Genomic DNA, 20,379 nt, shown 5'->3' with positions numbered 1-20,379 from the left:
ATGCAGGTTCATACATTCCTTTCCCTGCCCGAGCATCTCCCTTCCTTCTGGGCTGTATTTGTGCCTTCTGACTAGAGATGTAGGAAGCCAGAGCTCAGAGTCTCACCTGTATGCTAAATGTGCTAGTGCTGCTTCATCACCAAACAGGAAAAAAATGTATCTACTTTTAGCTTTTAATATATTTTGTTGACAAAGAGCTAGTAGTATCAAGCAGTTCTAGTGGCTTAGTGGTTTAGAACTGGGCTTTGAAATGCTCTATACAATCTTCTAAAGTTTGCATGTTGATGGAGTGACGGAGGAATTAAAGGGGGGGGGGGGGGCTGTGATGTGAAGAGGGAAAAGGAGCTAAAGGTGCTCTCTGAATTACAGTTTGATTTTTTCACTCCGACGTGTTAAAAACCAGCTCATTCATATGGGATGGAGCTTTTAAAAGAGCTGGGATTAAGCTGCCATTGTAGGAGTCTAAAGAAATACAGCTGACTGGGTTTTCTTTTTTTTCTTTTTTTTTTTTTTTACATAATGTAAAGTACTTTGTTCAGAGAATATCAAAGTTGTATTCCCTAGCAGGAAATTTGGAACTCCAGTAGTGTTTGCACAAGCATGAAAATTTTAAATACAGCGTGGGACTCCAAAAAATCCTTTGCTTTTGTGTATGATAAATCCAGCTTTTTAGTAGGTATCAGCTTCGGGGTTTTACTGACTTTCAGCGGCTACAGGAATAGCTTCAAATGATGCAAGGCAAGTTCATTTTAATATTTATCTCATCATACTCTACAAATATTTCACTCTGCTCTTCCTTGTCCTGAAGGACAATCGTAGCATGTCCTAACATTTACCCAAACTGGTAAAGAAAAGTAAAGATTGGTTTGAACAGGTTTATTTTTAACTGTTAATTTTACCGAATAACAACAGAAACAGAAGCTGATATAAAAACACCGTTTCACAGATGAAGGATCCTCTTAATGACATTTGCTTACTGGCTTTACCTGTTATATGCAAACAGAGTTCATCAGGCCTGTCAATTTTAAAGAGTGTCTGATCCTAGGGAAAATGGAAAACAAGGAGGCAAAAGAACTGCATCATTTGCCTAAATACTATTTAAATAAAATATAATCAGTTTAAAAGAGAGAGGATCAGATGTTATTTAAGGATTCTCCTACACCAATAGTGACTCAAAATCCAAGCAATGTCAATTGAAAGTATTTTTAAAATAAAATCTGTTTTTACAGCTTACTCATTCTCATCACCTGTATGGAGATCCAGCAGAAGGCCTAACATTTAAGGTCCAAAATAAGGCTCTTAAAATTGGCTTACATTGGATCTGGGCAATATGTAGCCTTGAGCTTGCCCCAGTAGAACAGTTACACTTTTCTTCTGCTGTAAACTGGTTCTCAGTCAAAAACCAGTTATTCAAAACAGGATCTAAAAGCCTCTTTCCTTTGACCCGAGATTAAACCACAAGATTTTTGTTCGTGCTGTATTTTTCCTGTATGTTTTCATTCCCCTGAGACACCCAGTCAGGTTTCTGTGGAAGCTGGAGAAGTCCAGCGGTTTCCTCTGAATCTGACATACACTTGACAGAAAGCATACTTTCTTTGTTGCTGAACTTTTACGAGAGTGCAGAGAACGGTGTGTCACCTGAAGAACTGGTGGCCAACAAGAGTGTTCTTCCATTAGCCTGATTTAGAAACCTGGAGAAGCTACCAACTTGAGACTTGAGGGGGATGTGGAAGCTGCAGCATGGGCTTCTCAGCAACTAGAGATCACCTCTTTCTCTACTGCAGTGTTCCCACATCTGAAAAGCAAACGTGGAACCTGTTTCCCCACCCTGTCCTAACTTTTCACTCATCACCTGATAAACCTCTTAAAGGAAGAGAAGTAAAATATAAATTACTTTTGAAAGATCCATCTGTGACTGAACCATAGCATGTTCACAAGAATTAACATCCCCAGTTAGTTTTAGGAGGCAAGCACAATGCTTGTAGGAGGGCTGATGCTTATAACAGGGAGAAAACGTAAAATGGTGTAAATTCAAACAGGATGGGAAGCAGTGTGACATCTGAGCACAATTGTTATGGCAACTCTTCAGCAAGAACTGCAATTGTAAGGTGTGCATCCAGGGCCCTACTCTACCACTGCTTCTGATGTTTACGAGTGTTTTACTCCACAAAGCACCTGACCAGAACAGCAGCAGTTATATGTGCGATCTGGTACCACTTAGGAGTAGTAGGGAAGCAGACAGAACCCGTAATACTTTCATATTGTGGATAACAAGCACGTGTGTGTTCCTGTTAAGATCAGATGGTCTGCTCTGCCTACATAAATTTCCATTCTCTCATTCCTGTTACCATAGCAAAGCAATACATTTGATCACAGTTTGTAATAGTCTTAGGGTTCATCATTACGTCCCTTTTTAAAAATCTGATTGATTTTATTCCCAGGAATGCTCCAGCCCTCAGAAAGTCTCTTAAGTAAATGGGCATGCTATATTTAGAATGAAACACAAACCTCAACCAAAGAAATGCAAGTCTGGCTACTCATTAGAACTCATCTTCAGTTCACGTAATTTAAATTAGCTAAGCAATATACGAATGCTGATACCGCCCCTTCTTTGCTTTACAGTGCTTTAACATTAAGAGGACCCATGAATCAGGTTTAGCAATTGGAAAGATGGGATATACGCAAGAGTCAGGATCCAGTGATCTGTTATTGCATTTAATTACCTTGTGTATTCTGAGACTTTGCAGGGTTTCTTTCCCAGAGAGAAAGAACGGACCTCGGAGCCATGGTCCAACTTTCTCTTCATCTGCAAGGTGAGGGAAAAGAGTAACAACATGGATTTAGTTACATGACCAGCCTTACTTAAACATACGTCTGTAAAATTAATCCATTTTTACCTTTTTACTTTAATATCAAATTTCAACAAAGTTGACAGTCACAAGATGATTTAAAGCAACATTTTAGTTTCTAGCTTCAACAGTATTTGATCCATGTTTTATACGGTGCATGTATACATTATTGCTGGTTTAGGGTCCAAAATCTACTGGAATGACATTCTTTTAATTTCCAAATTTCAAATGTGAAAAAGTGTTCAGAACTCTGTATTTATTTACTAAACTGTTCTCTCTCTCTTCTCCTGGGAGGGGAGGTGAAGAACTAAACCAAAGTCCTCCATCCTTTGTGTTCAGGTTCACTGCTAAGTCTCTCATGGAAATGGTTACATTTTAGGTAGCCTGTCTGCACTGTAAACCATTATATTCATTTCAGGACCAAAAAAAAAAAAAAAAAAAAAAAATTCAAATATATTTTTTCTGTTGTTTACCCTCTTATTTTAAAGTTGTACATTGAAAACATTTATAAAACTGTGGTAAAACTGACGGGCAGATTAACTGACATTTTTACAAGAAGAGTAAGGATGAAAAACACTAAACCTCAGTCTTGAATGTCACCCGCAATTAGATACAATCAAAACCAAATAATGAGCAGGGCAGCTGCTACAAGGGGAAGCCATAGAGATGGAAACCAAAGAGATGGAAACCAGTGAAAGCCATATTTATCCAGTCAGACAAATAAAGATTACTTTCTACATATTTGGGTAATCTTTAACCACAGGTTTTTGGACTCAATGAGACATCTGTATGCCAAATACAATTTCTGAGTTTTTTGTTGGTTTTCTTTTTTAAAGATGTGATACAGCAGAACACTTCAGCCAGCAGAAGAATGCTTACTGCTGTTTACAACTGTGAGCTGCAAAATACATAAACCACTTGCATTGCAATTCAGACTTTAGTTCGACCATTTGCTCCCTTTTTTCAAAATTTCGTATTTAAGATACAGTTTAAAAGTCAGCATCTTTCTTATGGAACCGATTTGATCTTTTTTAATGTTACATTATAACATAGCTATTTAATCATTTACTCTATCAGTTCACCTACCTACAAACAAAACACCCCAAAGCCACCAGAATTCTCTAAAGCTCACAGTCCACATAATTCTGTTGTGATTTTGGGGCTGTTTTTTTTTCAGTTTTAAAATACCTTTATGGCTTTCCCTAAAAACAGTCCCTGAAGATCGCGTGTTTTGCTTCATTAGTGATTACGAGAGAAAGCTAGCTAAGGTTAACTAGTCTCTTGTTTTTACAGTAACAGCTACAATGCAACCAGAAGAGCTTCCCTTGTAGCCGTGTTTCCTTGCCCATGCCTCACATGGGACACTCCACAGCATTTCACTAGACAAGCGTTCAGCCAGAACCGCCCCGCGTGCTGCCGAACCACCAACCTCGCCCTCGGCGCTTCCCCACGCCCCAGGAGGAGCAGCCCCCGGCGCTTCCCCCAAGAAAACCAGTTGTAAGCATCACCGAAAAATAATGGATACCATCATTTATCCCTGTGCTAGACGAGTGAGCCATCAGAATTGCTGGAAGCGTAAATAAGATGTTTGAGCATGATTTTCAGTATTCGATGATAGACTTTTCAGAAAGGATTTTTCTTGTACCAGGAAAATTTTTATTTCCAGCTTGCCTTTCTGAGGGGTTATCATCACCATACTCCTCTTCTGCTTCTCATAAAAGGGAGATGCAGTTTTCCGAAAGCACACCTTAAAAATAAGAAGTACGAAGCCTGCAGTAGAATAAGCAGCTATAGCGATTTACTCTTTTGCGTTAGCAAAGAAAACATTATGCAGTTCTCTATTCTGTTGCCCAATAATGGTTTCACCCATTTCTTTTGGTTGTTTTGGGGGTTTTTTTCAGCTATTTTAGGGAACTTTCTCATGGGGTCCACCACACAGACAGACTTTCAGCACCTCAGGAGACGCTAAGTAAATACACGGCCAAAAACGTCGTTTGCTATACGAAGAAGGTAAAACTTTCTCTACAGCAGAGAGGTCTACTGACAAGATTTAGCCACCTACAAGGTATCTGTGTAACCGAAAAAGAGAAACCGCCGAGCAAACGTCCCCGTAAATATTTAAGCAGTCGCTAGGAAAACACAACTCCTTCAGACAACGTTTATTCATCGAAATAATTGAGATTGCAGTATACTAAAAAAAAAAAAAAAAAAAGGGGGGGGGGGGGAGGTAGCAAAGTGTATTCCGCATCACCACCCGCCACCAAGCGCTGGCAGCTCTCCCCGGCAGCGCAGCGCAGCGCAGCCCAGCCCCGCACTGCTCAGCTCACACTGCAGCTACAGAGCAGCGGCGGCCTCGCGCCGCCGCCGGCACGTTTCCGCCCGCGGAGCGGCGGCGCGGAAGACGCGCGGCCCCCGCCCGCCCGCCCGCCAGCCTGCCTCCGCGGGCGCGTAGCCGGGGCGAGGGCGGCCACTCACTTTGTAGAAGATCATCTTGAGGGTGCCGTAGAATCCCATGGTGTCGGCGCGCTTCCCCTTGCGCGGCTGCGGCGCCCCGCGGGCCCGGCGGCCGGGCAGGCGCTGGCAGTACAGCCCCTTCTCCGGCAGGTAGGTCACCGCCTCCCGCGCCGACATGCTCGGGCACGGCGGGCGGCAGCGGCGCGGCGCGGCTCGGCCCGGCTCGCCTCGGCCCTGCCCTGCCCGCGCCGCGCAGAACCCGGCTCCCCCCCCCCCCCCGCCTGCCTGCCTGCCTGCCCGCCCGCCTGCCGGCCTGCCTGCCTCCTCCCGCCCCCCGTTTCCCTCCTCCCCCCGGCGCCCGCCCCGTCCCTCCCTCCCCGCCCGCCTCCGCAGCGGCGGCGCGGCACTGCGGGCTGTGCGCGGCCGGGAAGGAGCCCGCGGGCCCCGGCGGCGGGAAACCGCCCCCACGCCGGGAAAAGAGAGCTAAAAAAAAAAAAAACAAACAAAAAACCCAACCAAAAAAAAAAAAAACCCCAAACAAAAAAAACCCCAAACCAAAACCCACCCACGCTCAAAACAGCGCTGCGTGGGTTATTCCCCCCCCCCTTTTCCCCTCTTCCGTCAAACGGCCTCGGAGGCCGGGGGCCTGCCCCGCAACCCTCGCTCTGTGCCACAGGCTTCACGGTCTTCCAAGCGGGAGCAAAACAAGCTCATTGCCACCCATTATAATTGCACCGTCGCCCTCGGCGAGCCTGGCTGGACTCGTACGCGACTGCGTTCTGTGGACGGACGCAAATCAGTCCTTCAAAAGTGCAGTTAATTTTAGAATAATGTGAGATACACCACAGTTTTGCCAGGCAAAAAGATGCCGAAATACCCTCGATTGGCTAAACAATAGCATAAACGGGGTTTGAGGATTTAAGAGTTGAAAGACCCGAATCCAACAATTAGGTAATATACATTAAAACACTAATTCACGGCATAGCAGCGGTGAAGCTGTGAAACGCAGGAGCAGGTCCAGGGTTTCCCCAGAACGCAGGCAGCCTTCCCCACGCACCTGGAGCAGCCTGCGCTCACACACACGCTCCCCTCCCTCTTAAAAGACAGCCCTCAGGCGAGACCAAGCCATTTTAGCTCGGTCTCCAAATCCTACGACCGATTCTCACCTATAGTATAAGGAAAGCCCTAGGTAATTACTTGCTAAAGAACGCTCCTTTTCGGTCGTTTCCTACTCTGTGCACATCAACAAATCTGTTCAATTCACCCTTACGGTTCGATTCAAGGGCAGAAGTTCCTGACATATGGTTGGGCTGTCAGACAGATACCTGCAACCAGCACAGCAGCTAGACAGCGTGGTTTTTTTTTTAGCTTCTATACAGACAACTCAAATAAGAGACTCCAGCTTCTGCAATTTTTCCTTGGGGTTTTTTTTTTCCTTCCCTCCAAGTTTCCTGCACATGTTCAGAGCAGAGCTGAGGATACCCAGAACATGATATAAAGCTGCAACGCTCCCTTGTAATTTTCCCTGGGTGCAGTGGGAACTGGAGACGCTCAGCAGCCCTCCAGACCGACCGACGCATTCAATCAGAAGCAAACACGTAGTCAGTTCCTTTTGACCTGAGGGGAAACCATCTTTATCACCCAAAGCAGTACAAAAAAAGTAGAAAAGAGAACACCTATCTAAAGGAGTGGAATTACTTTAAGACCCATCAGCTTCCTCATTAGTACTTCAAAAAAAATCTCGTATGTATTGTTACTTTATAATAGCTCAGTGTGCCAGGTGTTAGCACACTCGGATAAGGCAAAATCACTACCCCCATAGCACACAAGGTCCTGCTTCTACATGGTTTAACGTATCTCCCATCCAACACTGAGTCCTCATAGTCTTTTTCTGTCTCCCAGTGAAAATGGTTCTGCCCATCAAATCTTGGCATTTATGCCATTATCCATTAAACTGCAGTGCTGTATATTTTATGAGAACAAAATGGTCTTGAGTTGACTTCATACCTCAGATATGAACAGAGCTGTACATATCCTGGGAGACTATTACTGTCTTCCTTTGCTAGCACATCACATGCAAAGGGGAAAGAAAAAAAAACCCATAGGCTGCATATACACAGGATAATCACAGGAAGCAAATTAATACCCAAATCATCAGAGTCAGAAAGAATTCGAACATTATCGCTATGGGGATTTAGAAGTACTTCATACACATGCATGCATAATGCCCTGTAACGTTCACAGCTATCTCTGCCCCTTCTCCAGTCCGTGAGTGCCCTCGATGCAGAGAGGGGGGACGACGGCTGTTCTTCCTTCTTCCAGCATTGCAGCGGGCACTGGCAGGAAATCCTCTGGGATCAGCCTCTCCCCCAGCCCAAAGGCAAGTGTAACCTGACAGTGTAACTAGATTTATCTTTTGAACAAAATGTGCTTCGGAGTAAGCAGTCAATGAGTTGAATAATAATTAGAAATTACTATTTTCCTCTTTTTTGGAGTACTGCTATTGCTGATTCCTTCTCTTTTAATAATGATTGGCAGATAATTCTCTCGTGGTAAAAACCCACCGACTTAACTGCTAATCTCTTTGCCTCAGTCAGGACCACGTAGTAACCCCAACAATCATTTGCTAGTGGTAGAAAACTTGGTTTATCAGGTACTTATTCTGCACAAAAGGTTTGTGGTTTTTCCTAATTTTAGATACAGATACCACAGACAGATTTTGACATCTGAACGGTGACCATCTTTCATCTAGCAGTCTGCCTTCCTCAGAGCAAGAGACAAAAATTGCATATGGATATGGCTCTAGTTCTCACTTATTTTTTTCTCTAGAGCGTTACCACTTTCAATTCTCAAGAAATAAAGAATCATCCTCTTTACCTTAAATTAAGTTTGATAGTCTCTGGGTAGTTGCAAGACTACTCTAGTTGGGTGTCTGCTCTTCCCCCAAATGCCTAACCACAGCCTGGGCTCTCTAGAGTTGATGGAGCGGAACATGCTCCACCAGAGGCTAAGGGCACCTGCTGTTAGTCTCCGGCTCTAAATTACTGTCTAGAAAGGGCTTTCTCTCTCTGCCTTGACTTTGAGAACTCCCCTGTCCTCGGAAAAGTTTAGTATCATGAATATACCACACTCTCAATTATAAGAAATTAGTTAAGGCTTTGCAAAAGTAGTGGGGAACTGCTCAACCCAGGAAGACTGAGCAGTGCTGCAGGTCACACAGCTTCACTCTGCACCTTCCTGGAAAATACAACGGTGGAGGAATATGACCCCCAACCCCTCAGATGCTTTGGAGAGCCTGACAGCAAGTAGTAGAGACAATGCATTCGTTTACATCTGTACTGACATTTGCAATAATATTTATTGCAGTAACTTAATATGCTCTAAGAATACTTACTTAATGGTACGAAGTAAATGCTCATCACAAATTAAGGTACATTGAGGAAGACTATAAAGCAATGGTAAGAGAAAAAAATCAAAAGTTGCCATGTTTCTTTCCCTATTTGATATATATTCAACTTCAAAGGTTGGTTTTATTTTGTTTAAGCTGAAGATAATTTTTCAAGTTTTTAAAACCACAAACGGCATACAATTCATGACATTTAGAAAAATGTCTATACCAAAATTACATAGTTTCCAGTGGACACAAGTCCAATCTTATTTCCCGTCAGTACTGCCAACTCTTAATTAATAGAAATTCACACCATCCAATTCTTTTCCTGTTGGCAACATTTCTAGCACCTTTACCAGTTTGTCATGTGGCATGCTGTAATTAAGACTGTCTATTACTTCTAATGAAAGACTAGAATGAATTACAGAAATCACCTGCAGAGCTATATAATCCCCAGAAGAACAGAGATTACAGTGCAACAGACCAAAGAAACAACATTTTTGGTTTTTTTGGTTGGAGAAACATTTTTGAGTGAAAGACCACAGGATGGTCTGGCCATGGTAATGGCCAGTCAGCATTTTGGAAGTACAGTGGTGCTTAAACCATGGAATGCAAAAACCGTAATTGGCATTTCACATACACATATGTGCATTAGGAGCATAATGTGTGCAGGATGAACTGTGGAGCAATATGGTTTGGTATCTCCATTAATATTGGTAAATGCATCATTCAAGACGGTGCCAGAAGGGATTCTGTGTACCCTGCACACTTAGCAGACGTTTAGCAGACTGACTCCTTTAGAAACATTTCAGAGGGATTTTTGTGTGTTGTCTAATAGGATTGCGTTTTTTTTTTCCACCCAGGAAACCAAACACCCTAATGAAGTGGGGCCAAATCCTTAGCTGCGCAAGATTTACCCTGGAGACAGCAAAGACGACCTGGGAAGGACAGTCACGCTTAGTTATTTTTCCCTTTCTCAAATTTGGACCTGCTTAGGTTTTAAAAACTTCCCTTCTGCTTGATAATCTAGTTTGGGCAGCTGCAGCAGCCAGCGCTTTGTCTTTTACGTTCGACCTCTTCATCCGACCACATACTTCATTTAATTTGCCAAATGCTCCCATTCAGGCAAGAATCTGGCCCCACAGAGAGGTACCTCTGCCATCTGCTTTAGACATTTAACTACAGCTTAGCTTAGCACACCTACATTTAAAAGCCTAAGTTCCCCATTCAGTCAATGAGAAAGGCAGATGCTAGAGTCCAACTCCTATAAAGTCTTAGAAGAGAAGAAAAAAATCCCATACCATAGCAAGTGTTAAACATGTTCCAAAGTAATTCAGGGCGGGTCCTTCTTCTACAAAAAGGCACTGCTATTCCTGTCGGATCTTTTTCTTTTTGAACGTATTATGAAATGAAACAAGTGACCCATTGGGATCTTGGAAATCCTATCTTCTCATGCTTTCTCCTGCTTCAGCTTGGGCTAGGCAATGCCCTTAAGGCTATCGCTAATTTGAGATTTATTAGCGTGCATCCTAGGTGCTGAGCTGGAGCGATTTTATGGGTAAATTCAATACCTATGGGCAGGGCGAGACAAAGTTTTAGTACATGGACCAATTAAGGAAAAGCGATATTTGGATAACTGGCAAAGTTCAAGGGCACAGTGTCCAATGCACCTTATCACATGGGTGTAATCGTGTGTTCATGTAGAATATACAATTAGTATTGATGCAACAGAACAGACTTGAAGAAGTGAATTTAAGTGCACCGGTTTGTGACCAACAGCTGCTACCCTCCAAGTATGAAGGAAGAACAAGTGCAACTTGGCTCCCTGAAAGCAGTTTAGATGGAAAATTTCTACTCAATTTACTTATGATGCCTGCAGTAGGCTTAGAGAGGTTAACTCCAGCATGTTTGCCTCAACATAGTTACAAAAAGAAATATAAGCTTATGATACATGTAGTACAAGTCAAATACAAACCTGCACGTTGCAACGTGCACTGATCAGTACTTACTGATCAATGACACATTTTTGCAGTACTGATGAACTTAAGGTTTGGTAAGAAGTAGGGAAAGCAACAGGAACTCTATTATGGGAGGCAGAACACACAGAGGCACTACAGTAAATTGCATGAAGTCTTCTAAAACTTACTTAAACGGAGTGGAGAACACATATTACAAAGTATGATAGGTACTACTGAATTGTTTTACTAATTGTATAATGTTTCTTGGCAAAGCATTTTGAAGACTGCTTTCAAATTGAAATTTCCCACACATTATTATTCTTTATTTCCATGCAAAGTAAGGTGCTGTGTGGTTAAAAAAATATTGTAAATAGCCCCTAAGTTTTGTTTTTGCAGGGGAGGAAACGGCATAGATAGCAACTGAAAAATCAGATTAATATTTATTAATAAATCCTTTTTATTAGAATAATATGAACTTTCATTATAAATACTGTTTTAAAAGGTGTATATTTGTAGCAAAATTTCCCATAAACCACTTCCTTTTAACATTTGCCTTTTAAAAAAGTATTAAGTTGCCCTTTAAAAAATATTAAGTTTTAAATGTATTGTGATAAGATTCAAAAGGTGTGCTAGTTAATGGCTGCAAAAATAGCTTTGAAAAGGATTTATACATGAAGCGTACATAACAGACTTCAGCGCTGGATATTTAGAATAAACTTCAGATTATGTTTTAAGAGCAGCGAGATTGCAAAGACAGGCTTAATGTAATATTGCATCACTGTGTCTCCAGCAGACCAGAACTTGCCTCTGAAGGTCATACTTCCTTGTCCTCTTTGTTGGTTGCCCATAGTTGGGCACAGAACTTGCAACATACGCTTGGATGCTTAGGTTACTTTAAAGGAGTACAGCCAAAGCTGTCATACACCCATTTATGAAGGGGACAGTTCCATGCACTGTTTCTTGGTGGCAACGCCAACTTAAAGATGTCCCAATCTCACCTGCTCATTCCTATCCCTGAATGGCTCTCACCCTTATTTCTGCAGGAATAAACATCTGTAGAAATGCTCTGTGAACCAGATTCATTAACTGATGCAGGGTGAGGAGAAATACTTTTAAGTTTTTTCCTTTGGGGTTGTTTTTTAGATCCAGTTACTAGTTTAATTTTCTGCCATGCCTGCAACAAAAAACTGAGCCAGCAGAAGCAAATGAGCAATTCACAGGCAGGGCACAAACTTCTTGAGCCAGCTACATCACTGAGAAAAAGGAATGAGGAACTGTGACCCAAGTGTCCCATGCAGAGAGCATAAGCCTATTATTTACACCTAGAGGCATCACTCTCTCAGCTATATTTTGATGTGCACGTAAGCCAACACAGCCACTGACAAAAAAAAAAAAAAAAAAAAAAAAAAAGGCAGTCCCTGTACCTGTGGCTGCCCTTGGCCATTCATTTCTACATTTATGTCACCTTCTCAGGTGTGCCATCACAGCCTTCATTGTATGGCTGTGTGGTCAACCACCATGGCAACTGACCTAGAGACACTTCTGCTGGGCTGTTTTTTAGCCAGGTCAGATTCCCCATCTCCCTCACTGCATGGCCATACAGATGTCTGTGCCAGCATAGCAAGAAGTACAGCCTGCTCTCCTTTTTAACTTCTCCAAGCCCCCAGAAGAGCTACCTTAGAGGCTTGCCAAACTACAGCCTTAGGTGAAACAGCAAGGAACTGGGGTTCAGCCTTTGTTCTCCTAACCCGGGGGCTGTATTATTACCATAGAGCGACTTATTCACGTTGAAAAACATACCTGAGTCTCTGTCAACTGGAAATGGACACTCAATATTGAAGTTTTACCATAAAGCAAGCACAACAAAGTGAACCACAGGCAGGGGGTATAATGTCAACCTTCCTTAAACATGTCATGTTAAAACTCCAGGGAGCTTGTCTCATTAGAACTGTATATTATTTCAATGAAAAAAAAAACCCAAACATTTTCTTCCCAAAGCATTTTTTTTTCCTTGTTGAGGATAAATGAAAACAAAAATATCAGTGGAGCTAGGCTTCACGTTGCTTTTAATTCCCTGTGACAGTAACCATATGCAAGCTTCCTACAGAGAAATCTTGTATGGTTTGTTTTAAAACTAGCAATATTATCATATAATAAACATTTTTCATAATGCATATTCATAAGGAGCAGTTAAGGTTGCTAATGCAGCCTGCACTTTCACGTACTTGACTGCTTTCTGTGCAACAGGAACATTAAGAGTTGCTTTTTTGTGTTTTGTTTCTAGACAGTACTGTCACATTATTCATTTTCCAAAGGAATAAGAAGGTATTCCATATAACACATCTTGCAAAACATTCACTAATGGCAGCAGATCTTCATAAGAACTACATCTCCATTCATTGTGCTCCTATTAAAGTTAACTGTAATCTATTTATTATATCATTAAACTCAATATATTGTAAGATGAATTCTATTTATAGATGCAGTAATAGCTGTGCTAATCACTCAAGTTCACATTGAACAGGGCTGTGCTTCTGAGACACAGCAGCAGTTGCTTCAGAGACCAAAGTACATTCCTAAATTTCCCGAAGAGATGACCTTACGTGCTACATCCTGCGCAAGCCTGAGCGGCACCGCGCAGGTTGCTGCGGCCAGCCAGCCTGGTTTCACCTTGCCCCGCTGAACAGCCCCTGCAACCCGCCGGCACTCATGCTTGCTCTGTAGAGGTAGCTGGTACCACGCATCCCATCCCATCCAGGTTCCTCCTTTGGCCCGCTCTTCTCCCTGATATCCTTACACGCCACTGAAGCCAAGGGCAGTGGCTGCCATGCCAGCAGCCAGACCCCAGTTGGGCACAGGGTATTGAGTTTGGGGCAATACAAAGACAGCAGTCCACGCATTACACTTTGGGCACTTACACAGTCGTTTTCTAAAATACCACGCCCGGGCTCCAGTTTTAGTAATTTTATCTTATATTGCCATTATAATCCTTTCACAGATTCTGCCTGTGACGTAGTCCATAAAGTTAGAAAACCAGGCACTTGAGACCATTCTTAAATCCTACCGTAGGCGCACAAAGCACAAGCTTTTCTTGCTGATCAACAAATGATGACTACAATACTCCCCCCCACCCCCCCAATAGGGATCAGTTTCAACCACAGAGCTGAGTTGGTTTTGTTTCTATTGACAACAATGTTTCCAGATTGGTGAAATGTGCATTTCTGCCTTTGAACACCAGTGGCAGAACTGTTTTCACTCAAATATAAGCAGGTTCAGAAATCACCTTTGTACAGAAAAAGAAAAGTCTTCTTGGACTCAGAAGGCTTTCCAAAAATGTCTGTCCTTCGCACTGAATACAAATAGAGCACTGATATCTACTGCCCATTTTCTGTTAAGTTTTCAATTTTTATTTTCTTTGGAGATAGCTTAATTTTGATTGCCAAGAGAAGTGCTTATTTTTCTGGCATAATCTATAGAAATCTATTTACAAAATAGTTTCTGTCCCTCATTTGTGGTACATGAGAATGATAAGGGGTTAGTGGTGAGCCTTTAGGCTACAGACAGAAGAATTCCTGGAATCACGGATTATACCAGAAGGATTTAGGAAGAATCTGAAGAAGAAAAACTACTAAGAATGTCAAATATCTTTCCCACCTGCATTACCTAAACACAGTATAAAGGTTACAAAACCAAGCAAGCAATCAAAGGAGTTTGAAATGACAGGTGTAAGATGCTTTTACTCCTAAAAAGCTGCTTACTAAGACAGCCCTGTGCGTGGTGCATACTAAATAAGACACAGATTCTCTGGAAAAAACAGTGTCTGAGGTTGCAATTTAAGACACATTGTTACCCACTTGTGCACATGCATCAAGTTTGCAAGAGCAAACTTGCAAAGGTTTTATGCATGGCATCCTGGCAGGATTTTATAATGTCAAGAGAATTTAATTTCCCCCCATCATCTGGCACCACAGTGACTTCCCATTCAGCATGCCAGTGGCATGGAAGAGCTTGAGCCCCCCATGTGATGCCCCACTGCTGCAGGTAACCAGCGGTAAGGAATGTAACAGCATGCCACCCTTGGTGCAACAGCACTAGAGGAAGATGAAACATCATGTGCCAGTGAGTTTCAGGGCAGTCTGCTGATTGCATAAGTACAGGACCCATGAATCTCAGCTTTGGAGAGGAGTTTGTTCTGTTGAACATGTATGAAGCTCTTGGGCTCTCTCCGTCCGTTGCTCATCCTCGCTTGCCTGTAATCACCAGCCTCAAGGTCCTCCATTCCCCTGCCCTCTGCTCCCTGTATCCATCTCCTGGCCCAGCAATTCCCCATTAGTTTCCTCCCTCCTGTTCTCTCCACAGCATCTCAGCCTAACAAGACTTACTGTTCCACCTTATTACTCCTTTCCTTTTCCATCCTCTTCCATGTTTTCTACTTCCCTGGAATTCAGGGGAAGCATTTTTCTATACAATGTCCAAGCACCAACAGGACACAGGGGATATTTGGCTTTTTTCCCCTTCATACTTGGCCACATCTGTGGAGCAGCTGGAAGCAGTCACTATGGGGAAGATGCAGCTAGGCCTACGTTGCCTTTGGTCACAGCATGCTCGGTGAGTCCAGGAGAAGGGTGCAGGTCAGTCTGGTCAGCGCTATGACCTGGTGGGACACAGACTCCTCGCAGCCCAAAGCGTCTCTGGTACATGCAAATGGTCATTTTTCCACAACGCATTAAAGAGGACAATTTTACATTATACCTGCTTGATGCAGCTTCCTTTTCTCACCACAACCCATGCCTACAGTAGAGCACAGAGAAGGGGATTTACTCATTGTCCACAAACCCTCCAGATTTATTGCCATGACAACTCTCCAGAGGCCTGAGGGGAACCACAGTGTGAACTGGTTTCTCCCGAGTACATTCTTGCAGCCACAGGGGAATGGATGCCGAACCTCTGCACAGCAGAAAGGAATGCCAGGCATGCTGGGGTCACAGCAGATGCTTTGAAGCCTTGCTAACCCACTGTCATTAACCTTATGCTGTGCAATTTCATGTCAAAAGGGGCTACAGGCAGAGTGAGCAGGCCAGCAAACCTGCCCCATGTAAACAAACTCTTCCCTGAACAGGTGCTTCCAGTCTAGAAACCATACAACACACCTGCCTGCCTCTACAAGAAACGTAGCACTGCATAATTTAGGGTAAGTAGTCCCTCATCCAGACAAGAGTGATAAGAATTGCTAATCATTTTTTTTTACACTGAATCTAGCATTATTTAGGTAAGATTAGGGATAGATACCTCTAATACATTTGAGCCCAGAACAGCTTGAATTTATAGCAGAGATCTCTCAAAGAATGCGAAAAGTATGAAATAAGGTGGCACATTTCACAGTGTTTCAGAGATATTTTTCAAACAGTGCTACCTGTATGAAACCTAAGAATCACAGCATAAAAAAGAGAATGGCCATACCTGTCCACTGTTGTGTCTAAGCTTCCTTTGGGAAATCACTTTGTTCAGTAAAAGCTTATGGAATTTAAAAATTACAAGTAAACACCACCCACCCCCGCCCCCGTTTCTACCCTCAAGGAAAACTGCATATTGCAACCTTTACATAGCCTCAGTCATCACATATTTAACCATTTCTCTAAAACTTCTGTCAACTTGCCAGTTCACTGTGATGCAACCGATGCGCTCCCTAAACCAATCCATTCACTGTGGGATAAATAGCAAGTCAGTTATCTAAATTCCTGGATTTTGAAACTTAGAATTTCTTTATTTATAGAGAGATGGAACAAATTAGAGATCTCAGAAATTTTTGGCTTGCTGTTCCATTCACTTGTAACCACAAAATTAGATGGCAACCATGATTTTAAAGTCTGTAATATTATGGAGACTCTTAGTATTTCATAAATCCAATTACTGAAGGAAACGTAGCCCATCTAATGTTACTGATTTACCAAAAAAATAAAGCCAATGAAATACTACAAAGCAAAACGTCTAGGAATAGTCCAAGTCACCAGTGTGGTCGGCTGTATGAGGAAGTTTATTCTTTGCATCTTAAAGTATACTATTTTAATATTCTAGAAAGATGTAAAATATTATGAACTATTATTTGAAATTAGTACACGAGAAGAGGGATTAAAGATGCTGCAATAAAACCCGTGCAAATGTACATCCTAATTCGTATTCCTTCTCTTAGCAGAAAGCAACTGCTAAAACATGTTATTAGCTATAACATTGCTAAAGCGATGCCAGCAATGTTCTGACCAATCTCTAGGGGTTTTTTTTGCCCACTTTCTGCTAAAGCGATGCCAGCAATGTTCTGACCAATCTCTAGGGGTTTTTTTTGCCCACTTTCCTTTTATTATCATATTCCATCTCTAATATTCAATCAGTGCCAAACTGGTTTATGTATGCCAATCTTTCTCACAGAAATGGAAAAAGAAATCCTGCTATACGTCGTAGGCTTGCTGATATGACAGGTAGAGAGTGAATGGAAGTGGGAAAGGGAAGCGGGAGGAAGGTGTATGAGAGCACAAGTCTGCAGTCTGCTATTTAGCAGAAGTCTCAGTTTTCTGATCAGAAAGTTGGCAAAAACCAAAGCACAGACTACTGTTAGGTTCCTTGTAATTTAACCTTCAACACGAGCTTCGTACATCATGCGGTCTCTTCCCTTTAGTCTAATTCCATACACAGAACAAACTAGCGCCTTGAAAACTGGCCAGATCTGAATAATCCCCATTTTACTATCTACTTCCAACAAAATGTGCTACAAGCCACTGACCAGATCATTCGCTTATAAACCTAAATTTAAATCTCTATGCAGTTATTCATATACAGTCCCAGCTGTTAGCTGAATTCCCCCTTGGGACAAGATTTAAAAATGTCCACTTTTGTCCCTTGTAAAATCATACACAATGGTTACGAATATTTGATTAAAAAGAAAATTCTGGGAAGAACTAATTTGCTGCTTGTACAAATATATTTCCTCATTAAAATTCAATAAAAACAGTTTTAATGGAACACTACAACCTCATTCATGCTTTTGAATAAAGTGATTTAAATTGGCAAGAACAAAGTTTAAATACACTTCTTCCCAGCTAACTGTCGACAGCTTTTTTACGGCCTGCAGGGACAGGTATGACTCATGCCTATGTTGTTCTTCAAAAACTATTTTAAAACGCAGATTTTTTCCACTGCTCTATTGTGCTTTACAAGTAACTGCAAACTGAAAGAGACTAAAATTAGAAGGCAGACCACTATCACCAGAGGGATTAGAAACTCTTACGCTATGTTGATTCAAAAATCTGAATTGGTTGACCAATATGAGGGACTCTTATGTTGGTTCCTACTAGATTGCTGGCAAACGTCATTCAAAATTTCTCCTAGTTACACATTATTTGGAATCCCTGTGTTTAGGAACAGTGGGTGGTCTCCAGATTTCCATGCAATGTTACACTGAGCAACCCTCTTACTCTCTGGTATGCAAGACCAAAAAAAAAATGAAGGTGTTCACCCTAACCCAAGTAAGTCGGCACAGGAACGCTACCTGGTCACAAGTCATCTGGAAAAGGTTTGGGTTTTTTTTAAACCAACAACTGCAGCAACAGTCTTTTCATATGCCTTATGAAAAGTATGCTAATATTTACTGATTCTGATTAACATAAAGTTTCTGATTAACACAGAGTAAGTTTGGTACAAAGCTAATTTAAGAAGGAATCCAACAGCCTCAAGTTTAGACTGAGCAATCAAACTGCCAAGGAAAATACAGCAGAAGATACTAACCTTTCCTGTAATTCAGAGTGGCATTTTAGGTAGTGCAGACTACTGGGTTAAAAGCTAAAACAATAAGATACATTTCAACTTAAGATAGGGATGTCAGTCTCCTTATCAGTACAGTCCTTCAAAGAGTCCTCTGAAATCCTCAAATCTGTGGCAAGATGTGTGGGCTACTCAGTAGTGAAGAGCACACTAGGTGCTCTCACAGTAGTATCTCATTAACCAGAAAATCTGAATACACTTTGTGCTTCTTTATGCAAAATACTGAAGGAAAAAATGCTAAGTACTTAATTTGCCATATCACAGAGGAAAGTTAAATGTCTCTCAGCAGGTGAAGATACCAAGAAGCAAGAACATTTACAGTAACTGGGATTCTTTCACTTTCCCATTCATGATAACTAGTTATATTACTATATTACATGCACCTAGTTTAAGAACGGATTTTTTTTCCTTTTACAACAGATAGACAGCTGGCCGTTTTGTGCTGCACTCTGAAAAGAGCTAGAGAAATGTGAATAGTGAGCTGGGTTAGCTGTTCAGTACTACACACTAAACGTGGGAAAGCAAAAAGAGGAAGACTCAGCCAGAACCTATATTGATCTAAAGCATGGGTCAACAGTTCCAAGACACAGAAAATCAAATTAATTTCCCATTTCCAAGTTCCAGGGGATGTCTATTACAATCTAAAAGGTATCTATTTTGAAGAGCTGTGATCCTAAAGCTGTTCTCTAAGCAGAGGCAGTGTACATCAGGATTAAAGAGATGGCTGTAGCAAAAGAAATCTCATCTCAGAAGAAAAAAAAAGTGAGAAAAACAATAACAATGCCCTCTCCACCCCCACAATAACTATATTTTGTTGTTGCAATAGGAAGTGGAACTCTAACTTACAAGTTTAGTAGATGCCCAAGTATGAGAGCAGGGGTACCAGCCTGAGGAGCAGTCATAAAGGCTGTGAGAACAACCAGCAGGCCGAATCAAATCCTCTCTATCTTTTGGAAGGCTATTTTCTTTATCTGCATCTTGCAGTTAGTATTTGTCTAGTCTTGATATCTACCTAAATATGCAAATAAGCAAGCAAAGTGTCTTCAGCTCCTGAGGAGAATTTGTGCTCAAGGATATGCCATACCTACAGAGATCCCAATGAGTGGTTCAAATACAGTTAATCTTTTCTCTCTACTGAGGTGCTGTCAGAGTTAGCACTTGATGAAACAGAACATGTAACTGGTCTCCAACCAAGACCCCACCATGCAACCAGCCGGCTGATGGTGTCAGTAAGTTTTTTGAGGGTAGTTTGAAATTAGACGGATAAATGCTGCTGCAGCATCAACCAGCTGGGCACGCTATCTAGTTTATGCTCTTTAACATAAATTTGAACAGTAACATCTATATCTGAACAAATCTGGTCCTGCCCAACAAAAATCTCAGCCTGAAAGAAATTATCAACTGATTCCTTACAGACAACACAAGAATTTCAGGAATGCAAATTAACCACTTAATGCCCCTGACAGGTCTTTCTAAACCTTCTACCAGTTCTTCCAGCTTTTCATCTCCCCAGAACAAAACCACAGTTCTCAGAAATACTCTGGAAGAGCACATGGCTAAGAAAAAATTTCCCAGTGTTCAGATGTTAAGTCCCCCTCCCCCCCAGCATTAGTGTCTTCAAAATGTTTTTAAATGAAAGGGAAAAGAGGAGCAGCCTGCAGTAGTTTCCATATAATGCAATTATACAACCTTTTATCTGTATGGATGCCAGCACGGAATTGCATTATTCCTTTTGAGGCCTTTGGGAATGAGGTGAGAATATTATCTTGATATGTATTAAACCAGTAACAGAACTGAGTATATTTGCTTCTTCATGTTAAACTCATTTTAAGGAGCTCCTAATACATTTGTTAGCACTTTCTGAAAGTGATCTTGAAGCTGGAAAAGAAGAGAACAGATAGCTCAATGTGTATAACAT

At 41.8% G+C, this 20,379-nt stretch overlaps 1 protein-coding gene across 7 annotated transcripts in view; it reads right to left on the bottom strand.

Moving 5' to 3' along the window:
- The window catches only part of FBXW7 (F-box and WD repeat domain containing 7), a 189,365-nt gene that overhangs the window by 29,623 nt on the left and 139,363 nt on the right, over positions 1-20,379 (bottom strand). For 6 of the 7 annotated variants that reach the window (XM_049814589.1, XM_049814588.1, XM_049814587.1 and 3 more), the window contains one exon: positions 2,724-2,806. In XM_049814589.1, coding sequence (XP_049670546.1) covers positions 2,724-2,806 — 83 coding nt within the window. Of the gene's footprint in view, positions 1-2,723; positions 2,807-5,324; positions 5,567-20,379 lie in introns of those variants that run through there. The other variant, XM_049814591.1, reaches the window with a different exon arrangement.

Source organism: Accipiter gentilis, chromosome 12 (genome assembly GCF_929443795.1).
Source record: "Accipiter gentilis chromosome 12, bAccGen1.1, whole genome shotgun sequence".
NCBI lineage: Eukaryota > Metazoa > Chordata > Aves > Accipitriformes > Accipitridae > Astur > Astur gentilis.
This window is presented reverse-complemented; position numbering and strand designations above follow the sequence as displayed.